This window comes from Ischnura elegans, chromosome 12 (assembly GCF_921293095.1).
Source record: "Ischnura elegans chromosome 12, ioIscEleg1.1, whole genome shotgun sequence".
NCBI classification, from domain to species: Eukaryota; Metazoa; Arthropoda; class Insecta; order Odonata; family Coenagrionidae; genus Ischnura; species Ischnura elegans.
In genome coordinates, this window is record NC_060257.1 from 93168910 (window position 1) to 93191948 (window position 23039).

The 23039-nt window shown below is 38.7% G+C and overlaps 1 protein-coding gene across 3 annotated transcripts in view; it reads right to left on the bottom strand.

Annotated features, from left to right (window-relative positions):
* LOC124168842 (ral guanine nucleotide dissociation stimulator-like 1) overlaps positions 1-23039 on the bottom strand; it is a 113000-nt gene that overhangs the window by 54161 nt on the left and 35800 nt on the right. For all 3 annotated transcript variants that reach the window (XM_046547186.1, XM_046547185.1, XM_046547187.1), the window contains exon 7: positions 4304-4630. In XM_046547186.1, coding sequence (XP_046403142.1) covers positions 4304-4630 — 327 coding nt within the window. The remainder of the gene's footprint in view (positions 1-4303; positions 4631-23039) is intronic.

Here is a 23039-nt window from a genome sequence, read left to right on the forward strand (position 1 = left end):
GAGCAACAATGAAAATTCGCTCCGCTCCACTGCTGCTCCAGGTCCCTGGTTCAAACACATTAAGAATAAACCATCTTTGATAATATGACATTTTTGGTAATCCGACTTTTTCGGTAATCCGACACTCTCTCGGTCCCTTAACTGTCGGATTATCGAGGGACAGCTGCACAGTGTTCTATCTTATATCTGTACTAAAGCATAGTGTAAGCCAATATGTTTTGAAAACCCTCTACTATGGATTATTCTACTCTAGAATTTCATATGGAATTGTAATATGGGGATCTTCCTCCCTACTACATGATGTGTTTACTATTCAAAAGAAATTAGTGAGAAGTATGTGCAAACTAAAGTGTCGAGCTCATTGTCGTCCTTTTTTTAAAAGCCTTAAATTACTCACTGTACCTTTTATCTTCAATGTGAAATGTAACATTTTTTTAACGTGAATTTGTTAATTTTCACGTGCCCTATATACTTGTGTTATGATTGTATCATCATATAATGTGTCCTTTGGGCAAATAAATATTATTATTATTATTATTTCGAGTACGTAACATATTTTCGCCTCTTTGCAATGCGTCCGCAATTCACTGCACTGGTTTCTATGTTTTTGCGAGTATTAATGACAGTGTTTAATGTGGACACTGGAATCCAAAGTTCTTTGGCTAGGGAAACGCATGAACCTATACATGCGAGTCAACTCTTCTCAACATTTTCATTTTATCTTCTATTGAAAAATTTTTCCTCTCTCATTTCTAGGCCATTCAGTATTTGATTCGCGTTCATTGCCGCTGACACGAAAAAAGCAGGGAAAAGGAGATTACGATTAAAACGACTTTAAAATTAATCGAAGAACTTGGTAATAATGTACGCGAAGGAGAACGCCCAGTGCGTGGATCATCACGATAACTACTACGAGTATAAACATAGTGTCTATGCCTCCGATCTTTTAAACTCTTTCTTCTTGATTACGGTGCGGTATCCGCCATGTTCCCTTTGGCGGCCTGGCGTAAATAGCCGGTCATTTGAAATTTTGTCAGCGTAAATGTGGGGAAGACTTAACATTGTAGAGATACTTAAATAATCGGGACTCGACGAAAATGTCGCAAATTGCGGGAAAACGTACATTGGGGGGGCGTAAAAGCGAGGTTCTACTGTATTTGCATTCTAATAATATACCACTCATGAGAAATAACCTTACTAAACCCTTGATTCAACAGGTTCTGATATCATGAAAAGGGCTCCTTGATTTTTACGGACATGAATTTTCTCGATTTTAAGCATAGTTGTGATTTTTTTGGCTTTTGCTACAACTTTTTCCTTGATTTGGAAAGGTTTATTGATCATTTGGTTACTTCTCCTTTGAGACGGTGGAGTTCTCCCCTTAGCATGACTGCTCTACCGAGCCCCAAGAGACTCTTCGGTCCCCTCCGTTTGGAGCATTTTTGGAGGACATTCGTTAAGAAGGCTTTCGTGGATAATCACACACTCTCAGCACCCACCTTTTTCGACCCTTCCTAACCTAAGGGGACTCCGCATTATCTCGGACTCTGAGGGTAGTTGGGCTCCCTCCTTTTGTGGTTTATAACCCTACCAGTGCCATTGGTTCGCGTTCAATCATGCTTTGTTTACATGAATTAGCTACATGGATAACTGTTGCTTGCATGTAAATTGCAGACTTCAAATTGTATTCCTAGTTTTATTCTGAGAATTGTCAAATTTTGAACGAACATCTACCACATGTAATTGAGCAACCACAGTCACTTACCACAAAGAGGGGTAAATATAAGATGAGGCTGCTCCCACATTTCGAGGGTACGGCCTGATTCCCACATTTTTGGGTCCCGAAACTAAGACTTTGCATAGCCGCGACCGTCATAAAAAGGGGGAGAGCTAAGAAACATAAATTGTTGGCATTCATTCGCCTGTGTAGAAAAATCTCCAATGAAAATTTGCGGCTTTTGTCTCACAGGTCAAGAATCATCCTGCGGCATTTTCGTCATTAGTATCAAAAAGGTTAAATTTCAAACCACAAGTAGGCATCGTTTCTTCAGGACTGAATTATTGACCCTGCCATGTTACAACACCCTATCATACTCTATCACATGAGGTGACATTGGTTATTGGTACACCATCTGACACGGTACACATGGAAAAGAAAATTGCGAGAAATTCAGCATTCACTCAAAATACTTTAGAGCATATGCATTCAGGGCATAACAGAGCAGCTACTGCCGTAGCACATTGAGAGCAAACTCCTTGCGTACGAGTAAGGTGCTATGAATTACATCACATGCTGAGATTTAATGAATATTCAGCTTTTAAATTTGCCATTCTAGGATGCCCACTTTCATTCAAACTCCATTTTTCAAGATGGCTACACTCTCTGCAGCTTCCCCTGCAGATATCCACTGTTCTACCAGCACTACATTTCAGGCCTTATTCTTGATATTATGGCAATGTAGAGATTAGGACGCTAGTTTCAAGTGATCATCGTGTGTTTTTGCCAACTGGAATGCCAAACATTGTCAACATATACACTTACGTTGGTGAGTATGCTAGGAATGGGTTTTATGTGTTTTACCAGACCAGATTAAATCACTGAGTGAGTAATGCTCTCATGATCACCATATGATCAAAGCAAAGTTTCACGGGCTATTCGCGGGCTAAAATTTAGTTCCGGAACTCCAATGGCCCCAAGGACTCGAAATTGAATTTTTTTGGGACTGAATTATCGATTGTTCTCTCCTATGTACATCTTTAAGTATGTTAAATATGTCCACCACAACCAGATGAACACCTCTGAGTGCAACCTCGTACCGCCAAGATACCATCCACACATCTTACTTTGCTTCCATACATTTTTCTCCTACCACTGCAAGTACATTCGGATCATCTAACTTTTCCACTTGCTCACAGTAAAGGATTTATTTAACGATTATATTAACTGCCTTTGTCACAAAATTGATCTTTATACTGACTTTTATACTAATTTTTGGTGCTTTTTTACTTTGAGATGATTTTATTTACCACAATCTAAGAGCACTGTTCATGACTATAGTGACATAACTTAACCTGCTTCCATTAAAATATGTTCAAAGAATGTCTTTTTTTCAAAACGCCTGTCTCAAAATATAAAGTAGCATTGAGAGTGTTTCTACAGTTTAAAGAGTCTTATTAATCATGTAAGTATTCACCAAATCTGAACCTTATTGGCATTGATAAATTATCTTAAAAGACTTTAAGAAACAAAAATTTGTAAAATAAACCACCAACTAAGATAACTATGTAATAATAGATGATGTTTACAAGTCTTTAATACTGAAAAAAATATACAAGCCCCACTCAATGACTAACCTGTAGAAATAAGTTCATGGATTGAAAAATTCTATTACAGTGAGTCCTCGTTCTACGTCATTTCGCGATAACGTCACGAAAATTTTGAGACCGTCACTCGTTTATCGCACCTACGCTTCGCGATAACGTCAAGTCTTTTAAATTTCGCGCGAAAAAAAAGGCGAAGCGGCGGGCGTTGCAGGTTGTTAGTTTTGTGGGCGGTAATACAGTCAGTCTAAACGAAGTGTAAAACGGTGTGTTTATTCTTAATTGCGATTACGGTTTTAGCAAAAATTTCTGCAAAATGAATTCTTGCGTAGGTGCGCAAGGTTTTACTTGACATAATGGTTTTCAGGAACCTAAAAAGTGATTCCGAGGCATTTTTCCGTGTAGAACTCGGAGTTTTTGTCATCACTTTTTTCGCCGTGTTCACAATAATTTTGGTTCCCGTAACTGCGACGATGTTTCAGCGATGATGATGCCCAGGCGACGCTCGCCCGGGCGACCACCATAGCGAAGCCGAAAAGCAAATGCTGGAAGATACAAAAATGGAGAAGGATTTACGTCACTGCTGCTATTGTCGTCGATGAAGGCAGGAACACGTATTTATGCCATAGTTTGGCATTCCTATCGTAAAAAATGCCCCAGATATGATACGCTAACATTTTTTTTCGCGTAGAAATTGTGAGGTCTAGGAGCCGATATTCACTTTTTACATTGTTTCTTATGGGATATTATGCTTCGATTAACGTCATTTCGTTTATCGTTACATTCTTCAGGAACGGTAAGTGACGTTAAACGAGGACTCACTGTACCAATAAAAAATGTATGCTTACTGTTTTAGCTACCTATTACAGTTACACCCAGTCACACTGACAGCAGCAGAGAATTTTGATCAAAAGGAGAGGTACGGGTTGACCAACACATTTCATAGGAAATCATTTACATAATTAGATTGATGATTGATTACCTTGTCTCCAGGTAAAGCACGCCACGTCCGCTGTAAACGGAAAATAGGGTTTGACTGCAGGCCCGATATGATGGCTTTTAAAGAGGAAAAGTTTTTCAACACACGCAATTCCTGCGCTATTTCAATCCATGCACCGAGCACTTTGGCACGTTCCACCGTCGAGTCAACCACCAACAACGTGGAGATCACACGGAAGGACACAGCGTTGAATTGTCCGACGGTGGCAAGCACTGACGCCACTCCCTTCCCCCCATTGTTGCCAACGCCTTTCCGCCGAGACCACTCCCCCCCTAGACACTGGTGCGGAACAACCTTTCGGAACAGCTCCTGAAAAACACACACAGTCAAATAAGATATCTCCTCATAAAATTTAGCAGTTATCTCTTTACATGACCACTGTCATTTATCCTTCATAGAAATTACCCTCACACTTATATTTAAGGTTTAGAATTTTTCGCATCATTTTTTGCCATGCAGTTTAAGGTTTCTTTCCGCACGAAATGGAGTAAATTAGACTAGAGTAGAGACTAGACAAGAATAATCGAGCAAAGTACAATAGAAGCCAGTTACAGGGAGAGCAGCATAGAGAAAGAATTACAACAAGATCTTGGCAATATACTGTCAAAAGGCCAATGACTAAATTGCAAAAAAATATCAATTTAGCAAGGCAAGTAAGTCCATACCATGGTTATTACTAGATTAGTTACCTCTGAGGAGCAGTACATAACTAGTTAAGTTGAAAGAATAGTGGGCCACCTATTTTAATAGTGACGATGGAAATAACTACAAACACAGGTGCATGACGCTTCTTTCTCCTGCCACTAAACATTAGAGCACCTAAAATATGATACAAGTAACCACAAAAATTAAATCGCAAGGCAAAACTCAGAATGGCTACCTCGCAAGTGCCTATTCATGAAAGATCAGCAACATTACACAAAGTGAGTAGAAATGGTATACCCCCATATTTAATTGTACCCATATTTAATGGTATATAAGTGCTCCAAAAGCTGTAACACATTGCACTTGTCCATTTATCACCAACCCAGGTTTGATCGCATTGGTTTGCAGGGATGGAGCAAAAGAACACATGGACCAAACACAGCCAATCAACTGGCAAGCCTTGACCATTACTCACTCACTCAAACACACACATGGGCTAAAAATGCCAGGAGAATAATCTCTTTCTTAAGCATAATAATGCAAGACTGGATGCATTGGACCTGCTGTCCGTAAATAAAATAAGACAAAAGTAAACTCCTGTGCATGGAGAAAGAAAAAGAAATGATGTAAAGGAGAAAGTCTAAGGCAGACAGAGTAATTTGTGTTTCTTGCAATAAGACGACAAACAAAAATGGTAGCTCTATATTTCCAACTTTGTATCTTCATTGCGTCTATACAACAAAAGATGCACTTGGTGTCATCTGTTATATTCGACACAACAAACAGCTTTAATTGTGCTAGTATGTGTAATGTCTATACGGTAATGTTTCTATGAGTATTATATTTTGTGTTTATGAGGCATTTGTCACGGCTCCCTCTGTGCTACCAATCAGCTGTTTGTGGATTTTAATTTGGGGGATGATCGCAACCGGTAGCACTACAACTGTGGAAACTTTCACTTTACTCCACCACCCTCCAAGGGAATACCCTCCATCTGTCCATCTTCCACTCCTTCAGGATGTGCCTTGTAAAGGCCTTACGCACTTTTGTCTTGGCCCGTGTAAGGTCCTAGTACTAGTCTTGAGCAAAGCCTGGGCAACAGACACGGAATTACGTATTTGGTCTTTCACCTTGCTGAAAGACGAGAATGCCAATGTCTCACATTAATATTTTTATACACTGACGCATACACGTCGTTGGCAGTTGACTCAGAAGCAACGTAAAGGACTCTGGCCGTTAAGTGCATGCAGCTCTGTTTTGGGAAAGTTGACGAACTACATCGAATTCATGGATAAGAGAGGTGATTGGATATCGGTTAACATGGGGGACCAAAAATGATCGACGGAAGATATCCAAAAACCCCCGTTTACCCCCTCAAAACCCCCAAAAAAATTGAAAATGGCAGAAAAAATTATTTCTAGGGGTACCTTCCATCACACATTGAGCTACAGCTCCCATACCGTTCCACTGATTGGGAAGATCATCACAGATTCAAACACTACAACAATACGGGCTTCCCCTGACATCAGTTTTGTTTCTTTATGCCAAATGAAGGCTCTGCAATGATGCGTCAGAGTTGAAAAAGGATCAAAATTTTCATTAAATTTTAGTAAAAAAAAAGTGACTTCAACGACAGCATATGTGGACCCGTGACAGAATGCATACCATCAATACACCCACATCTAAAAAAAATATTTTCATCACTTCTCATTCACCTGTCTGTAAAACAAAAGCAAGACAGCCGAGTTTGAGGGGCTCTATCGTCTAAACGAGGAAATCAATTTCAGTGCAACAAAAAGCAAACAATAGAAAATTTATGAAAAATGAAAAAGAAGAAATTTAGTGCTTTCACATGAAATATTTATTCACACATTTACATGACCACGGTTTCAACATTAGACGTCATCATCAGTCCTATGTTGAAACAATGGTCGTGTATGTATGTGAATAAATATTCCATGTGAAAGCGCTAAGTTTCTTCTTTTTCATTTTTCATAATTAATCGCTTCCATAAAGTTATGCCTCAAACCATCGATAATTTATTTTTATGTTGGACCATTTACTTCAAAAAAATTTCCGCTCAATAGTATTTCCTGTACTTAATATTTTCTAAGAAGAAGTGCCCCTTTTCTGCAAGTAAAATCAAACTGCCCAACTTTGAGCACTTGGTATTCCATAGTTTTTGTTCCAATAACTTGCAATTTTAACAAAAGAAAGCAAGATCTATTATTGACAATTTGCAGAAAACAAATAGTTTATACCACAAAAATTGATGGATTTGTTTTAAACAATGCAAATCTCTGAAACTTCTAAAACCAATGGGTCAATTAAAAATTTATTGGTACTGTTGTGTGCCGTAGAAAGTAAGTAATGCGCGGTGCATATGTTAGCAACTGCACACTGCAGGTAGTGTAGCGGTGTAACCGCCACCTACACTACCTGTGCTCAGGATCCTAGTCCGTCAATGCATACAGTGCCATTTAGCAGCATTCATTTTAACTTCATGCCCTTTTTCATCATCTTCTCAATAATGCACACCCTGGATACATAACCACCAGCCACCACTGAATGCAAGTACATGCTAAATGTCAGCAATATTCAATATCGTTTGGTGCTTATTCTTGTTTTGATCTCTGACTATCCCTTCTGCTATCATTGGTTTCAAAGTTAGCAGAGATTTGCGTTGTTTACAACAAATCCATCATTTTTCGTGATATTGGAACAAAAATTATGGGAATACCAGGCACTCCAAGTTGGGCAACTTGATTTTATGCACACAAAAATGAGTCCTTTTCTTAGAAAATATTAAGTACAGGAAATTCTATGGAGCAGAATTTTTTCTAAATATGTGATACAATGTAAAAATAAATTCTCTATCATTTGCTCTTTATTGCATTGAAACTGATTTCCTCATTTAGACGATAGAGCTCCTCAAACTCGGGTGTCTTGCTTTTTTTTACAGACAGTAAGCTCATCCAGGATGAACCCACAAGATGGAACTCCCTTTTGCAAATGATGAGGCATATTCTGGAAGAGAGGCAAGCAATAAAATTGGCTGCCTCTAACCTGAGTTCTAATGTTGACATAACTCCACCACAGTGGGATGCTTTCAAGCAATTGATTGATGTTCTAGATGATTTTGAAAGAGCAACATTTCTTACTAGTGGAAGTGCAGTCACAGTTTCTTAAATTATTGCCCTTGTGAATAGAATCATCAATTTCAACAAGGTTTCGCCAATGATTTGCTGTTTTCCATTAAAAGTAGGTATGAATTTCTGGAAAAAGAATAATTATTCACTTCTGCAATTATTCCTGATCCATGATTCAAAAGCAGTGTACTTCAAGATTCAAATAATGTTGAGATGATAAAAAATCAATTTGCTTTGGAGGTAGCAAGTCTGTCTAAACAGTATCACCCAACAAAAACAGATGCCTTAGGAAAAGTGCAACCAAAAATTACCTTTTTACTAGGGATGTGCGAATAGTATCCGCGAATACTCGAATACCTCGAATATCAGAAAGTATTCCATATTCGAGATCTCGAATAGTTATGCCAAAGGTACCGTCTCGAATACCTCGAATATTTTGAATTTCGCATCATACGCTTTCGCTCGCACGTCATTGGTAGTTGACTCAGAAAAATGAGAACTCTAGTTGTTTAGTGCATGCAGCGCCGTTTTAGGCAAGCTGACGAACTATATCAAATTCGCGGTTTAGAGCGGTGAAAAGAGTTCGACATGGGGAACCGAAATTGATAGGGTGAAAAAATCCGAGAATCCCAGGAGTAACTCAGTGCCGTGGGATAGCAACATAGGCGCATTTCCCACGATCCGCTATTCCCTCCATTCAGCATTCACCCCACCCAATCTGACGATTTCCTCTTCTCCGAAATCAAACAAAAGGTCCTCCCTCGGGCAGGGGTCGTATTACGAAGACTTTAGCCTCGAAAAAATATAAAGTTACCGGAAAATAATAGAATCGCGTTTCACCCTTCACTCTTTCTCCCCCACTGACCATTTTCCCGCATTCATCTTTTGATAAAAATAAGACGAGGTGTTTACCATGTGTCCTTTGTGGCTAATAACGACAGGCACTTATTTTGAATCTTCCCCAGGAGATGAAACTACCGCAGGGAGGAACTCAGTGCCGTGGGATAGTGACATTGGCGCATTTCCCACGATCTGCTATCCCCCTCCCTTCAGCATTCGCCTCAACCACTCTGACGATTTCCTCTTCTCCGATGTCAAACAAAAGATCCGACCTCGCGCAGGGATCGTATTACGAAGACCTTAGCTTCGAAAAAAATATCAAGTTAGGCGAGAAAAATAAAAACGTGTCTCGCACCCACCCCCTTTTCTCACCCGCTGACCTTTTTCTACCAAACTGCTTCGAATTTCCCCCTTTCTGGAGGTCAACTGCTGCATGAGTCATCTACTAGCCCGAAAGGTGTCTAACAATGACTTTCGGCAATTATTATTACACTTTTATTGGATTGAAATATTAGTAATATGCGCGTAAATTAAGAAAGAATAAGACCAAACACGACATATTTATGACTTTATTTCAGCATTTTAAGCAGGAAAATAAATGCCGGAAAGACGAAGAAATATGACGGGGGCTTAGCATTTTGGCGTAATGCACAAATAGGGTGCTTTCCTATTATTTTTTTATTGCCAAAATCGAAATATTAATACTCCTGGAGTACGTATTTAACGCTTTTAGATTTTTATTGGACGATATCTATTTTTCCCGATTAAATTAAAAGTGAAAATTTTCAAGAGCTCGAAAACGCGACGCGTTAGTGGGAATGATGGGGAAAAGTCCGTGTGACGCATTTCCGGTTCCCCCTCCAGCCTTTTGAGGTGACCTTGGGCGAGGCTCAGAGCGCTGATACCTTACCAAACCTTACCTTACCAAAACTTACCTTATCAAACGAAGAAAACTTTCCGACCTTAGCCAGTTTTAATAAGTGATTACTAAGACATGTTTCCCTGAGCTCTGTGCCTCATGCATGCATTAGTAACCTCAGACGATGTAAAACTCCTATCCTCTCGTGTAGAAACTAGGTCCCTGTGATGTCAAGTGGAGTGGCATCACATGGGTGCCAATGTGGCCTGTTTCAAATGAGGATAAAATTGACCATTGCCATTGGTCTAGACCGGTATTTCTAGAACCAAATAATTTGTATATTATGAATACACCAATGGTAGGTAACGAATCACAATCAATGCCTTTCGTTTTCTTTAATGAAGGAAATTACCCTATTGTTTACATAAAATTAAAATATTCCATTAATCAGCTAAATTCCTGTTTGAATCCTTTAAAGGCTATCACAATTACTCGCCAAAATCTTGGGTTTCCTGCTGCATAGGCGACCTAGTCAAACATTCTCACATTCATAGTTTAGTATTCGAGGTATTCGAATATTCGAGCAATGATTTGATATTCGAATTCGAGAAATCTACTATTCGACCCATCTCTAGAATATATGTATTTAGCAATTACAATGTTATATTGCTATGAAGTTCAGTTATTAAATTGGTTAAAACAAAACAAATCATTTAATTTGTAGTTTTGACCGACTTATCAATTGTTGTTACGTTACTAAATCCTAAAAACATATCACTAAGAAAGAGATGAATTTTTTTTTGGGAAGTTATCTTATTTTTAATGTCCTATATGTTATCTGGGGCTGAGATGAATCCAAAGAACCTTAAATCATTAAAATCGGTGCAGCTGTTCTTGAGTTATAAGTGTTCTAATTAACACGATTTTCGACTTTATTTTATATGTATAGATGAAGTGAAATCGAAGAATAACATTTATGTAATATGCTTTGTGCAATTCTATTATTCGAGATATTTGAGCTATGCTTTAATATTCAAATTCGATATTCGAGTTCGATTAACCAGCTATTCGACCCATCTCTATTAAAAAGGAAAATCAAAATAGCGTGGTTTCCTATTATTCTTTAATTGCCTAAATCGAAAGATTATCACTCCTAGCATACGAATTTCACACTTTTAGATTTTTAAATGACGATATCTATTATTCGCGATTAAATGAAAAGTGAATAATTTCAAGCGTACGAAAACGCGACGGCTAAGTATGAATGATGGGAAAAGACCGTGTGACGTCATTCTGGTTCCAGCTTCCCCCTTGTGAGGTGACCTTGGGGCGAGGATATTATGCGCTGCTGCAATACTGGCTGCTAGCAAATAGCAGAGTACCCTGCTAGCAGGTAGAGCTTGGCTTAAATAAGGATTATTAATACCTTATCAAACAGATGAAACTTTCCGACCACAGGCAGTTTTAAAAGGTGATTATTAAGAGATGTTTCCCTGAGCTCTGTGCCTCATGCATGCATTGGTAATCTCAGACGATGTAAAACTCCTATCTACTCGTATAGAAACTAGGTCCCTGTGACGTCACGTAGAGTGGCATCGCATGGGCGCCAATCTGGCCTTTTTCATATGCGGTTATAATTGACCATTGCCATTCGTCTAAACAGGGATTTCTGAAACCAAATAATTTGTATATTACGAATACACTAATGGTGTGTAACGAATCGCAATCAATGCCTTTCGTTTTCTTTGATGAAGGAAACTACCATATTACGACTAGAATTTATTTAAGTCCTTTATGGTTCGGGAGAAAAATGAATTCCCATATCTATACATTCGGCTAAATACCACTCTTAATTTATCGCTTCTGTCAGACCTGGAAATATAGTGGGACTCTAATAATAATCATGTTCTCTGTCTAGCTTTTAAAGATATGCATTCTCAATAGCTCAAGCAATTTAAGCCTAGCACGCAGCCTCCAAGTCTCCAGCTGCTCTCAGCCTAATTCTTAACATCTGGGTAACACTGTTCCGGAGATTTACAATTCTTTATCGATTGTAGTTGTGTTGTTATCCTATCTCGTAGTATAGAGATTTCTTCCATCAGTTCCTCAGTACATGGGATGTCTAAATTAAATTCAATATCGTCTGCAGTGTACACACTTTCGAAGTGGGAATTAAACATGTTAGCTTTGCCAATATTTTCGGTGACAAGACAATCTTTGAGAAATAACGAATCGACAGTTGAAGATTTCCCCTGAAGCTCTCTTGCATGTGACCAAAAATATTTCAGATTTTCTTTGAGCAATTCACCAAGTACTTTTTTCTTGAAATTTCATGGTGCAGTTCGCATTGATTTCTTGGCTGTTGAGCATTGCACAGCGCAACTTTCTTTTGCTTCCAGTTCCTTCAATTAATTATCAAACATAATGGACTTTTTGCACAAGTTGTGTAGTTTTCTCTGCTTCCCAAGGTCCCTTCCATCATCATTGTTGTACCAACATGGTTCTTTACAGTAGACTCTCATTATTACGAAGTTCACGGGACCGAAAAAACCGGAAGTTTGTAATAACGGAGTTTATGAACATTTCTTTTAGGAATCATAGAAATAAAAAAACACACTTGGTCAAAATTTCTTGTCTCTTCAATCTCCCGCACTTCAAGAGTCTTCACTTAATCACAGAGTCAAGAGTATAATATACACTATTAAATTATGTGCAAGTCCTCGATAACCGAAGAAGATGCGTTCCAAGACCATGCTCTTAAGTTGATACACTTATACAAGGCATTGGTTATCCTGCAGAATGCAACACTGCATCACAATCGCACATTAACCCTTTCGCGCCGGACCTTCGTTGAGGGAAATTCTTCCTCAATACGAGTCTCTTGAAAGTTTTCTTTACTCCCCTGTACAAAGCTTTTTCGCGTCAACTGAAGGCAGTGGTTCCCTCCCAAACCATTTTTGGACTCAACTCAGTGGGGCGCCGATCCCTTTCCTCGGCCTCCGTCCCAGACCCTAGAGGGATTAAAAGCCCCTTCCTAGCACGAGTCCGCAGTCAACTGGCTAAAATATTAATGCAAAATATATGCAAATATTTGTTGTTTGCATCGATTTTTTGCATTCAAAATGAATTTTGTGTTTTTTTCTGAGCGTGCAGAAATTTTAAACGAAGTTCTGAAATTTTAAACAAAGATCTAGACAGATTTAGTATATGTACTAGTTGTTCTATAACTCCGTTGATATTAACATTAGAATTTTGTTTGAAATTTCCATGTGGTCAGCAAAAAAAGATGAATTCATTTATAGCATTGGATTTCGCAAGTAAGCAACAAATATTTTTTTGGAAAACACACTGCAAATAACAGTAGTTGATCGCATGGAGAGGATAGGAAAGGGTCGATCTGAGCAGCCGAAGAAGGGACTGGGCTCGCGCTAAAGCGAATCACGACGGACGACCGAGTCCGTGGGTCTATTGGGTCCGCCACGGTCACTTTTTTCGACCTGTGCCGCACAGGCACGGCATTCGTTGGTTAGGGTAGGAAAATTCATGCTGCATAGGCATGGCATTCGTTATTTATGGAAGAAAATCCTCTCCGCATAGGTGCGGCATTCAGCGGAAAGGTTTAACTCGCGAATGTGACCAACTGATCTGGCTTTCTACGTATCCAGGGTAAAAAAAAATCGCTTTCCGCGGGAAGATAGAATGGACGAAACACTGAGCAGTTCCTGACTTCACACTGGATTTTTGTTCAGATTATGCCCAAAGTGGGAGTTCCTTCCTCTACGCCACGCCACGTCGTGGCACATAGGCAAACTCCAAAAGCACCAAATTTGAAATTTCGGGCGTGCTTGAATTTTTCGAACGTTAGTACCTAAGTTCATAAATCCAATGTGCTTAGGAAGAGGACTAACTGTACGTCCAATTTACGAGCGTTAATGAATGGGTCACCATAATTCCCCGCAAATGCAGCTTATTATATGATGTTGATTGCAATAGAAGTATCTCCTACTGAAGAGAACCAAAATTGATGCTCTTGGGCACAGTACAAGAAGAGAACTTAAACGTAGATCAATGATGATAACCTAGCGTTATAAATGCCGTTGCTTTTTTGCAGAAATTTGTAATACAGTTCCTTTCGCAACCGCTGGGACCAGGACTGAGTAATTTTGTAATAACGTTTCTTTTACTATGGATTGGATAGGCCTTTTCATCGGGACCAATGAATTGCTTCCTAATAGCGTTGTTCGTATTGACCAGAGTCTACTGTGTTATCACTAGTGATGGGTCGATTCCAAAATTTTATCGATTCCGTTCCCCATTCTGACATTTCGAATCCGATTCTACCGATACCGATTCCATCGATTCTGATGCCATAGGCTCCAAGAAAAATATTACTTAATTCCAGGCAACAAGAAAACCACTTTAAAAAATATTACTCCGTGAAAGAGTCAGTTGACAAAAGCATCTTTCATATCATCACAATGTAATTAAAATATAATAGCTAAATTTCAAAACAGAACATACCTGAAAAGTGTTGTTACATGATAGGTATTACTTTAGAATATTAGCACTCATGTTTAAATTTAAAATAAAAATATCTCCTTTCATATCTATCTTTTATTGATAACGAGTGGATGGGTGCTTGAATTCTTCAAGCTGGTGTGTAAGTGGTAGAAGATATGGTGGTGTCAATTGTAGCCTAGTCCTGGGTCCATAAGTTGGTAAAAAGTTCGAAATTTTCACCACGTAATGTTAAAGATTTTCGACATATTTTATGAAAACGCATATTCGATATAAATCTAAAGGTAGTCCATTCTCTTCATTAATTTTTATTGGGAAGTAAGAGGAATACTAATATGCACACACACTTCAAATTTCATTGCTCTAACTGAAATAGTTATGAAGATATGTCATTTTGAATATTTTCTACAGTAATCGAATCGAACTTAAAAAAAAGTAACATCTATTTTGAAAAATACGAAAATCTATTCATATTTTTATTAGGTTATACATTTCTTTTCATTCTATTCATCGACTATCAATTAATTTCTCAACTATGCCCGTGGATACTAAATTCTATGTGGTATGGCACTTCGTTATATTTTAAGGAAACGCATATTCGATATATATCGAATTTGACGCAACATACAAAACATACTGTGCATAATGAGGAATACCAATATGTACCCATTTACCAAATGTCGTTCATCTACCTCAAATACTTATCATGTTATGTCAATATTGGTATAACTTCCAATGATTTAATCGAACTTTCGATTATATGCTGACATCTGTACAGTAAATTGCTCATAGCTTTTGGTTATAATTTCATTCTATGGTCATCCACTATCTACAGTAAAACTTCGATTTTACGCACTTCGATTTTACATCAAGTCTCGTTTTTACGCAGCGGCACTCAAGTCCGGCCGGAAAGCATAGGGAATTGCAATGGTGAAACTTCGATTTTACATCTTTTCTTGATTTTACGCAGTTTTTCGATTTTGCGCAGCATAACCCCAGCCCCTAAGAGGTCGCTAATCTTGATTTTACGCAGTTGTCTTTCGGCTTGTTTTGAAAATCCGACTAGAGCAATATGCAGTTAGGTTATTATTTCGTCTCAATGAGTTGCAAAAATGAATACAGGAACGGTTGAAATGACATCGCGCTGTTGAACGTGAAACTAAATACATCGCGAATCTAATTATTGCTTCCCCGTGAGCCCTCTCAGTAATATTTCAGGCTCCATTACGAACGCGAATGTCGCTCTTAGTTCAAATTCGCCGTAGAAGGATATCGAAACCTAAAACACACGGCAATCGCCGTGTATGCGTAACTACTTTTGATTAAGACATGATCGCTGGAGATATTAACATTATCACCTTTCGTTTATTATTCGACTTATTGATCGACGCTGTTTATATCCAGAATTATGAGCTACGGAATATGTATCCCCAACGCAAGGCTTTCTAGAATTTTGCCAACGCTATGTTTTCCGTCGCCCCAGCGAAATATAACGGCGAAATGAGTCGTTAAAAATACTCCCGTGCCAAAATTTTGGCTTCCAAGGTGATCTAAAAAAGATAGTCGTACTTCTAGTATTGACGTAAGTCGATGGTGATTCAACACGATGGTAAAAGCAGCATGCATTGTCTCATTCCCGGGCTAACCCCACATCTGCGGGACAAATGGAGGCGAGGGAAAATTGCTTGCGCTGCACGCTTATCAGAACCGACTCAACTTGTATCTCATTGTCAGACGGTTTAAGTTTAACATGGTTGGAACTTGAATAGCTATTAGCTTAACTCCGCTAGGTGGCAAGCGTTTTAACGGAACGGGAGTTAATGCCCTCGGAGAATAACTCGCGTCGTCAATCGTCATGTAATCATTGAAGTCAAATTCAAGACGTGAGTGATAAGGCAGTCCCTTTAAACTCAGGAATGGCTTAGTACCATACAATCGAAATACAAAAAGTGTCCAGTGTTGTTATCAGATATGGGGAAGCAAAATATTACGTGAAGCTGAGTCACACGGCTTGTGAGTCGAAGGTCCCGGCGCTGAATTTGCGGAAGAATGCCGACAGAGAAGCTATTCCCGGAAGAGTCAATCTACTAATGCTAAAATTTCATGGGGAAATGCTTTTTTAATGCGTATTAATTATAGAGAAGGAAAAATTTTCAGGACTATTAGTCATTTTTTATTCATCACGGGCGGCATGACGGCAGTTGCGCGGTCATTTAAATAGCTCACTTCAAAAAAAGTGATCTTAGCACCGGAAAAATCTGAATTTCCGAATATCCCGGGTCCTGTGTGCTCCGTATTATCTATGGTATGCTATTTGGAGGTAACCAACTACTGGGGTCATTAGCGCCGTGAAGTAAGGGCTGGGGGGATAGGAACCCTATGTTGGCATTAGCCAGGTTGTAATGATAAGCTCAAAAGGGACCAGGACTTAACTTCCCATCTGATGGACAGAGTGGTGCACTGGAAGTGCCCTCCACATTAGACTCAAGTAGGGATAAGGCCATCTCTGATAAGTCTTTGCTACTGCCAGGACTTGAACCCAGGCCCACAGGGTGTAAAGCCTTTGTGATGTATTAGCAAAATTTTGCTCCCTGTTAATGGGGTTAATTTAGATGACTATCCTCAGGTATCTCATTTCTTCAATCTCCAATCTTTGTTTGTCTGCTGGTGGTTAAACGGATATCCTGAAAACTGCTTTTAATGAGAATATTTTCGAAAATTAGCTTCTCTGTGACCATTTAGTATCACCATTCCGAAATTTCTCCTGGGTAACAGAAGTAATCTTAGTGCCAGAAATGCTGGCATTTCAACCATTTTGTTCAACCATGGGAAACACTGTTCAGGAATGCAAAGATATTTCTCTTAGGGTAACACGTCATCTGTGGTGTTGCTTTTGAGTGAATAAGATTATTAGGCTTCATTTTCCGAGCAATAATGAGCATGAGTTATCCTGAAAACTATACTCCTCCTCAATACCAACTCTTGATTTTACACACTTTGATTTTACACAGTGCCCATATTTCGGTCCCTCCAACTGCGTAAAATCAAAGTTTTACTGTATTTCCTTCACAACTATGCCCGTGGATGCTAAATTCTATGTGGTATAGCAATTCGATATATTTTAGGTAAAAGCAGATTCGATATATATCGAATGTGAGACTACATAGTAAACATATTTCCCCTGTGCATTATGAGGAATACCAATATGCACCCATTTACCAAATATCATTCATCTACCTGAAATACTTATCATGTTATGTCAATATTCGTATTTATTGTAATAATCGAATCGAACTTTCGATTATACTGACACTTGTACAGTAAAATGCGCAATGCTACTGATTCAAATTTCCTTCTGTGGTCTAACACTATAATATTCCCCCTCAACTTTGCCCGTGGATGTTAAATACAATGTATTATAGCAATTCGATATATTTTAAGAAAACGCAGATTCGATATATATCGAATATGAGACTACATAGTAAACATATTTACACAACACATTAGGTGTAATACCAAGATGCATCAATTCACCAAATTTCATTGGTCTAACAGTAATACTTATTAAGTTATGGCAATTTACGTATTTAGTAAAATAATCGAATCGAACTATCGATTATACTGACATCTGCACAGTAAAATGCCCATAACTATTGATTAGAATTTCAGTCTATGGTCGTACACTATCTACTACCTTCTCAACTATGTCCGTGGATGCTAAATTCTATGTGTTATAGCAATTCGATATATTTTAAGGAAAGGCAGATTCGATATATATCGAATGTGAGACTACATACAAAACATATTTCCCCTGTGCATTATGAGGAATACCAATATGTACTCATTTACCAAATTTCATTCATCTACCTCAAATACTTATCAAGTTATGTCAACATTCGTATTTGTTATAATAATCGAATCGAACATTCGATTATTCTGACGTCTGTACAGTAAAATGCTCATAGCTATTGATTAGAATTTCATTCTATGGTCGTACACTATCTATTACCTTCTCAACTATGCCCGTGGATGTTAAATCCTAAGTATTATAGCAATTCGATATATTTTTGGAAAACGCAGATTCGATATATATCGAATGTGAGACTACATACAGTACGTATTCCCAGTGTACTTCATGAGAAATACCAAGATGTACTCATTTACCAAATTTCGTTGGTGTAACGAAAATACTTATCAAGTTATGCCAATTTACTTATTTGGTATAATAATCGAATCGAACTTTCGATTACACTGACACCTGTATGGTGAAATGCGCAACTCTAATGATTCAGAATTCTTTTTACGATCATCAACTATTTAATACCACCTCAACTTACCCCTTCGATGCTACATACTATGTGATATAGCAATTCGATACATTTTAATTAGGGATGGGTCGAATAGTAGATTTCTCGAATTCGAATATCGAATTCGAATATTAAATCATTGCTCGAATATTCGAATACCTCGAATTTCGAATACCTCGAATACTAAACGATGAATGTGAAAATGTTTGACTAGGTCGCCTATGCAGCAGGAAACCCAAGATTTTGGCGAGTAATTGTGATTGCCTTTAAAGGATTCAAACAGGAATTTAGCTGATTAATGGAATATTTTAATTTTATGTAAACAATAGGGTAGTTTCATTCATTAAAGAAAACGAAAGGTATTGATTGTGATTCGTTACCCACCATTAGTGTATTCATAATATACAAATCATTTCGTTCTAGAAATACCGGTTTAGACTAATGGCAATGTTCAATTTTACCTCATTTGAAAAAGGCCAGATTGGCGCCTATGCGATGCCACTCCACGTGACATCACAGGGACTTAGTTTTTACACGAGAGGATCAGAGTTTTACATCGTCTGAGGTTACCAATGCATGCATGAGGCACAGAGCTCAGGGAGACATGTCTTAATAATCACACAGTCTGTTTGATAAGGTATTAATAAACCTTATTTAAGCCAAGCGCTACCAGCTAGCATGGTACTCGACTACCTGCTAGCATCCTGCGTCGTAATAGCGCTCAGAGCCTCGCCCCAAGGTCACCTCACTTGCGGCAGCGGGAACCAGAACGACGTCACGCGGAGTTTTTCCCGGCATTCATACTTACCCGTCGCGTTTTCGCGCGCTTGAAAATTTTCACTTTTAATTTAATCGCGAAAAATAGATATCGTCTTATAAAACTCTAAAAGCGTTAAATACGTACTTCAGGAGTATTAATATTTCGATTTAGGCAATAAAAAATAATAGGAAACCACCCTATTTGAGCATTACGCCTACGTCGTATTTCTTCTTCTTCCCGGTATTTATTTTCCTGCGCAAAATGCTTAAATAAAGTCAGAAATATGTCGTGTTTGGTCTTATTCTTTTTTAAATTACGCGCACATTACTAATATTTCAATCCAATAAAGGTGTAATAACAATTGCCGAAAGTCATTGTTAGACACCTTTCGGGCTAGTAGATGACTCATGCAGCAGTTGACCTCGAGAAAGGGGGAAATTCGAAGCAGGTAGGTAGAAAAAGGTCAGTGGGTGAGAAAAGGGGGTGGGTGCGAGACACGTTTTTATTTTTCTCGCGTAACTTGATATTTTTTGAAGCTAAGGTTTTTGTAATACAATCCCTGTGCGAGCTGGGATCTTTATTTTGATTTCGGAGAAGAGGAAATCGTCAAGAGTGGGTGAGGCGAATGCTGAATGGAGGGGAATAGCAGATCGTGGGAAATGCGCCAATGTCACTATTCCACGGCACTGAGTTCCTCCCTATGGTAGTTTCATCTCCTGGGGAAGATTCAAAATAAGTGCCTGTCATTATTAGCCACAAAGGACACACGGCAAACACCTCCTCTCATTTTATCAAAAGATGGACGCGGGAAAATGGTCAGTGGGGAGAAAGAGGGAAGGGTGAAACAAGATTCTATTATTTTCCGGTAACTTGATATTTTTTTCAAAGCTGAGGTCTTCGTAATACGATCCCTGCACGAGCCAGGACCTTTTTTTTGTTTTCGGGGAAGAGGAAATCGTTTGAGGGGGTGGGGCGAACGCTGAATGGATGGGGATAGCGGATCGTGGGAAATGCGCCAATGTTGCTATCCCACGGAACTGAGGTTCTCCTGATAAGGGACACCTGGGATTTTCGGATTTTTTTCATCCGATCAATTTCGGTTCCCCACGTCGAACTCTTTTCACCGCTCGAACCCGTGAATTTGATGTATTTCGTCAGCTTGCTTAAAACGGCGCTGCATGCACTAGACGACTAGAGTTCTAATTTTTCCGAGTCAACTACCAACGACGTGCGAGCGATAGTGTATGACGCGAAATTCATAGTATTCGAGGTATTCGAGACGGTACCTTTGGCATAACTATTCGAGATCTCGAATATCGAATACTTTCTATTATTCGAGGTATTCGAGTATTCGCGGATACTATTCGCACATCTCTAATTTTAATAAAACGCAGAATCGATATATATCGAATATGAGACTACATACAAATTATATTTTTACAGTGAATTATGAGGAATACTATGATGTACCAAATAACCAAATTTTATCGGTCTATCAAAAATATTTAAGAAGTTATGCTACTTTACGTATTTGGTATAATAATCGTATCGAACTTTCGATTATGCTGACCCCGGAACTCTGAAATACGCAATTTCATTGGTTGGTATTCCATTTCTTGGTCTTTCTCAATGTTAGCCCGGCACCTCTGTCCCCATTTATGAATATTCCAAGTACTTATTAGCATTCGATAAAATACAATAAAACGTAGATTCGATATATATCGAAGGTGAGCCCATCAGCAGTAGTATGTTTAACATTGCTCCGTGAAGAATACCAAGATGTACCATTCCTGCAAATTTCATTGGTCTACCTGTAATACCAACCAAGTAGTGCAAATTCACGTTTTTCAATGGCAGTATAGGTTCGCCGAACAGGCAATGGCGGCCCTTAAATCACACTCATATACCCATCCATGGTGCATGAGGCCTAAGATAATAAAGAACATGAAAGAAAAGAAGAAGAATGAAAACAAAAGAGCAATGCATTTCGAAGAATGGACCGCGATGGTTGATTGGGTATCGTCCCATACTTATCGTATTTCTCCCGTCTACTGCCATGCTCCCTCCTATAAGGCGATGCGTGTCTTTCTTACCGAGTCCGACCTCAAGCCGTTTGGCGGGGAGGAATGGCGGCGATCGCCGGGAAGCCAAAAAAATAATTTGGGAAAATTTCAAAATGAAATAATTCATTAACTATTACAATACCTAATTAAAAAAGAAAACCCAAAGTCTACCGAATAGGTAGGCTTGTGCCAACATCTTCGCGAGCTACATAGCTTAAGTTTTGTTCGCCAGCTCTCAAATCGAAATCACATAAGAACGCGTGTAAATCGATATCTCGAAATCGGCTCGACTTGGGAGCTTCTAACCCATGCCAAAAAAATCGGCCAAAAAACTAATGTTTCCCATTTGGATCTCGTCCGCGTGCGGCGATTTAAAGTTGGTCATATCGCGAATTTATTTTTTTTCCATCAGAGCCCATGTTAAAGTAGATCGATATATCTCGAAAAGTATCACACTTTTTGGCATTTTCAGATTTTTTCTCCCGATGAATATTTTTTTAGTTTTTCCACAAAAAATCTCAGCTCGATAGGCCCGGTAGTTTGGGCTGCTAATTATGGTCAATCACCCAATCAGTGAATCAGATTTCAGCTATTATTGTGTAATATCTTATCATTATCAATAATGTCTCACAAATTTAGTCTCCTTTTGAAGACTTGAAATTTTTGCTCAGAAAGCAAAGCATCTTCACTCTGTCAGGATAAAGCCTGTTGCATTTTACTTCACATATTATTCCTGCAGAACTAAATGTCTTTCACGAAACACAGGGGATGGTGGTATGGCAAGAAACCTCTTCGCAAATACTTGCAGCCTTGGGTAGGAGATACAAGTCTTCCAGTATTTCCCAGGGAAGGAATTTGTTGGTGCATTCACCTCTGATAAATAAGCTTCCACTTCAGCTTCAACAGTGTTTGCCACGGTGACTTTGGGTACTTTTCCAAATGCATCAATGTATCTTGACTATATAACTGTCACAGGCGCCCTAGTCTGCATTTGCTCCTTCAGAATATAATAGGCATTTCCAAGTAGCACTTTTTGATCTCGAGTCAGGTTGAAAATTACTGGCAAGTATTGAGTCGAGTCGAGTATGATAATTTCTGAACCAGGCAATACAGCAATGCATACTACAATATATTCTACTCCAATTTTCTATGATGAATGTCTAGCCTAATGTAAGAAGGAAAATATAATGAGGATGGTTGATGGTTATTGTCAGAAGTAGGAGATGAATGAAAATTAATGTGCCTTCAACAGTTCCAAAGAGACAATTGAAATTAATTAACCTCAAGTAATATGTCGACCATATATATGTATCCAAACTACATGGGAGAGCCCTGAGTATAGTAATTTTCACAGCTATAATAAAGATTACATACTACGCATATGAATCATGTAATATTTGGCCCTTTCAAATTCTCAAGCAGAAAAACCAATTATTCTACAAGCTCAGCCAGCAGGTTTTGACGTCTCCATGTTACAGTATTGCTGCCTGCAGAAAATTGCCTTTTGCTACACACTTGTGCGAATGGGCAAGTACTTTCCTACCAAAATTGCAAGACTTCGTAGAGTTAGGAATTTT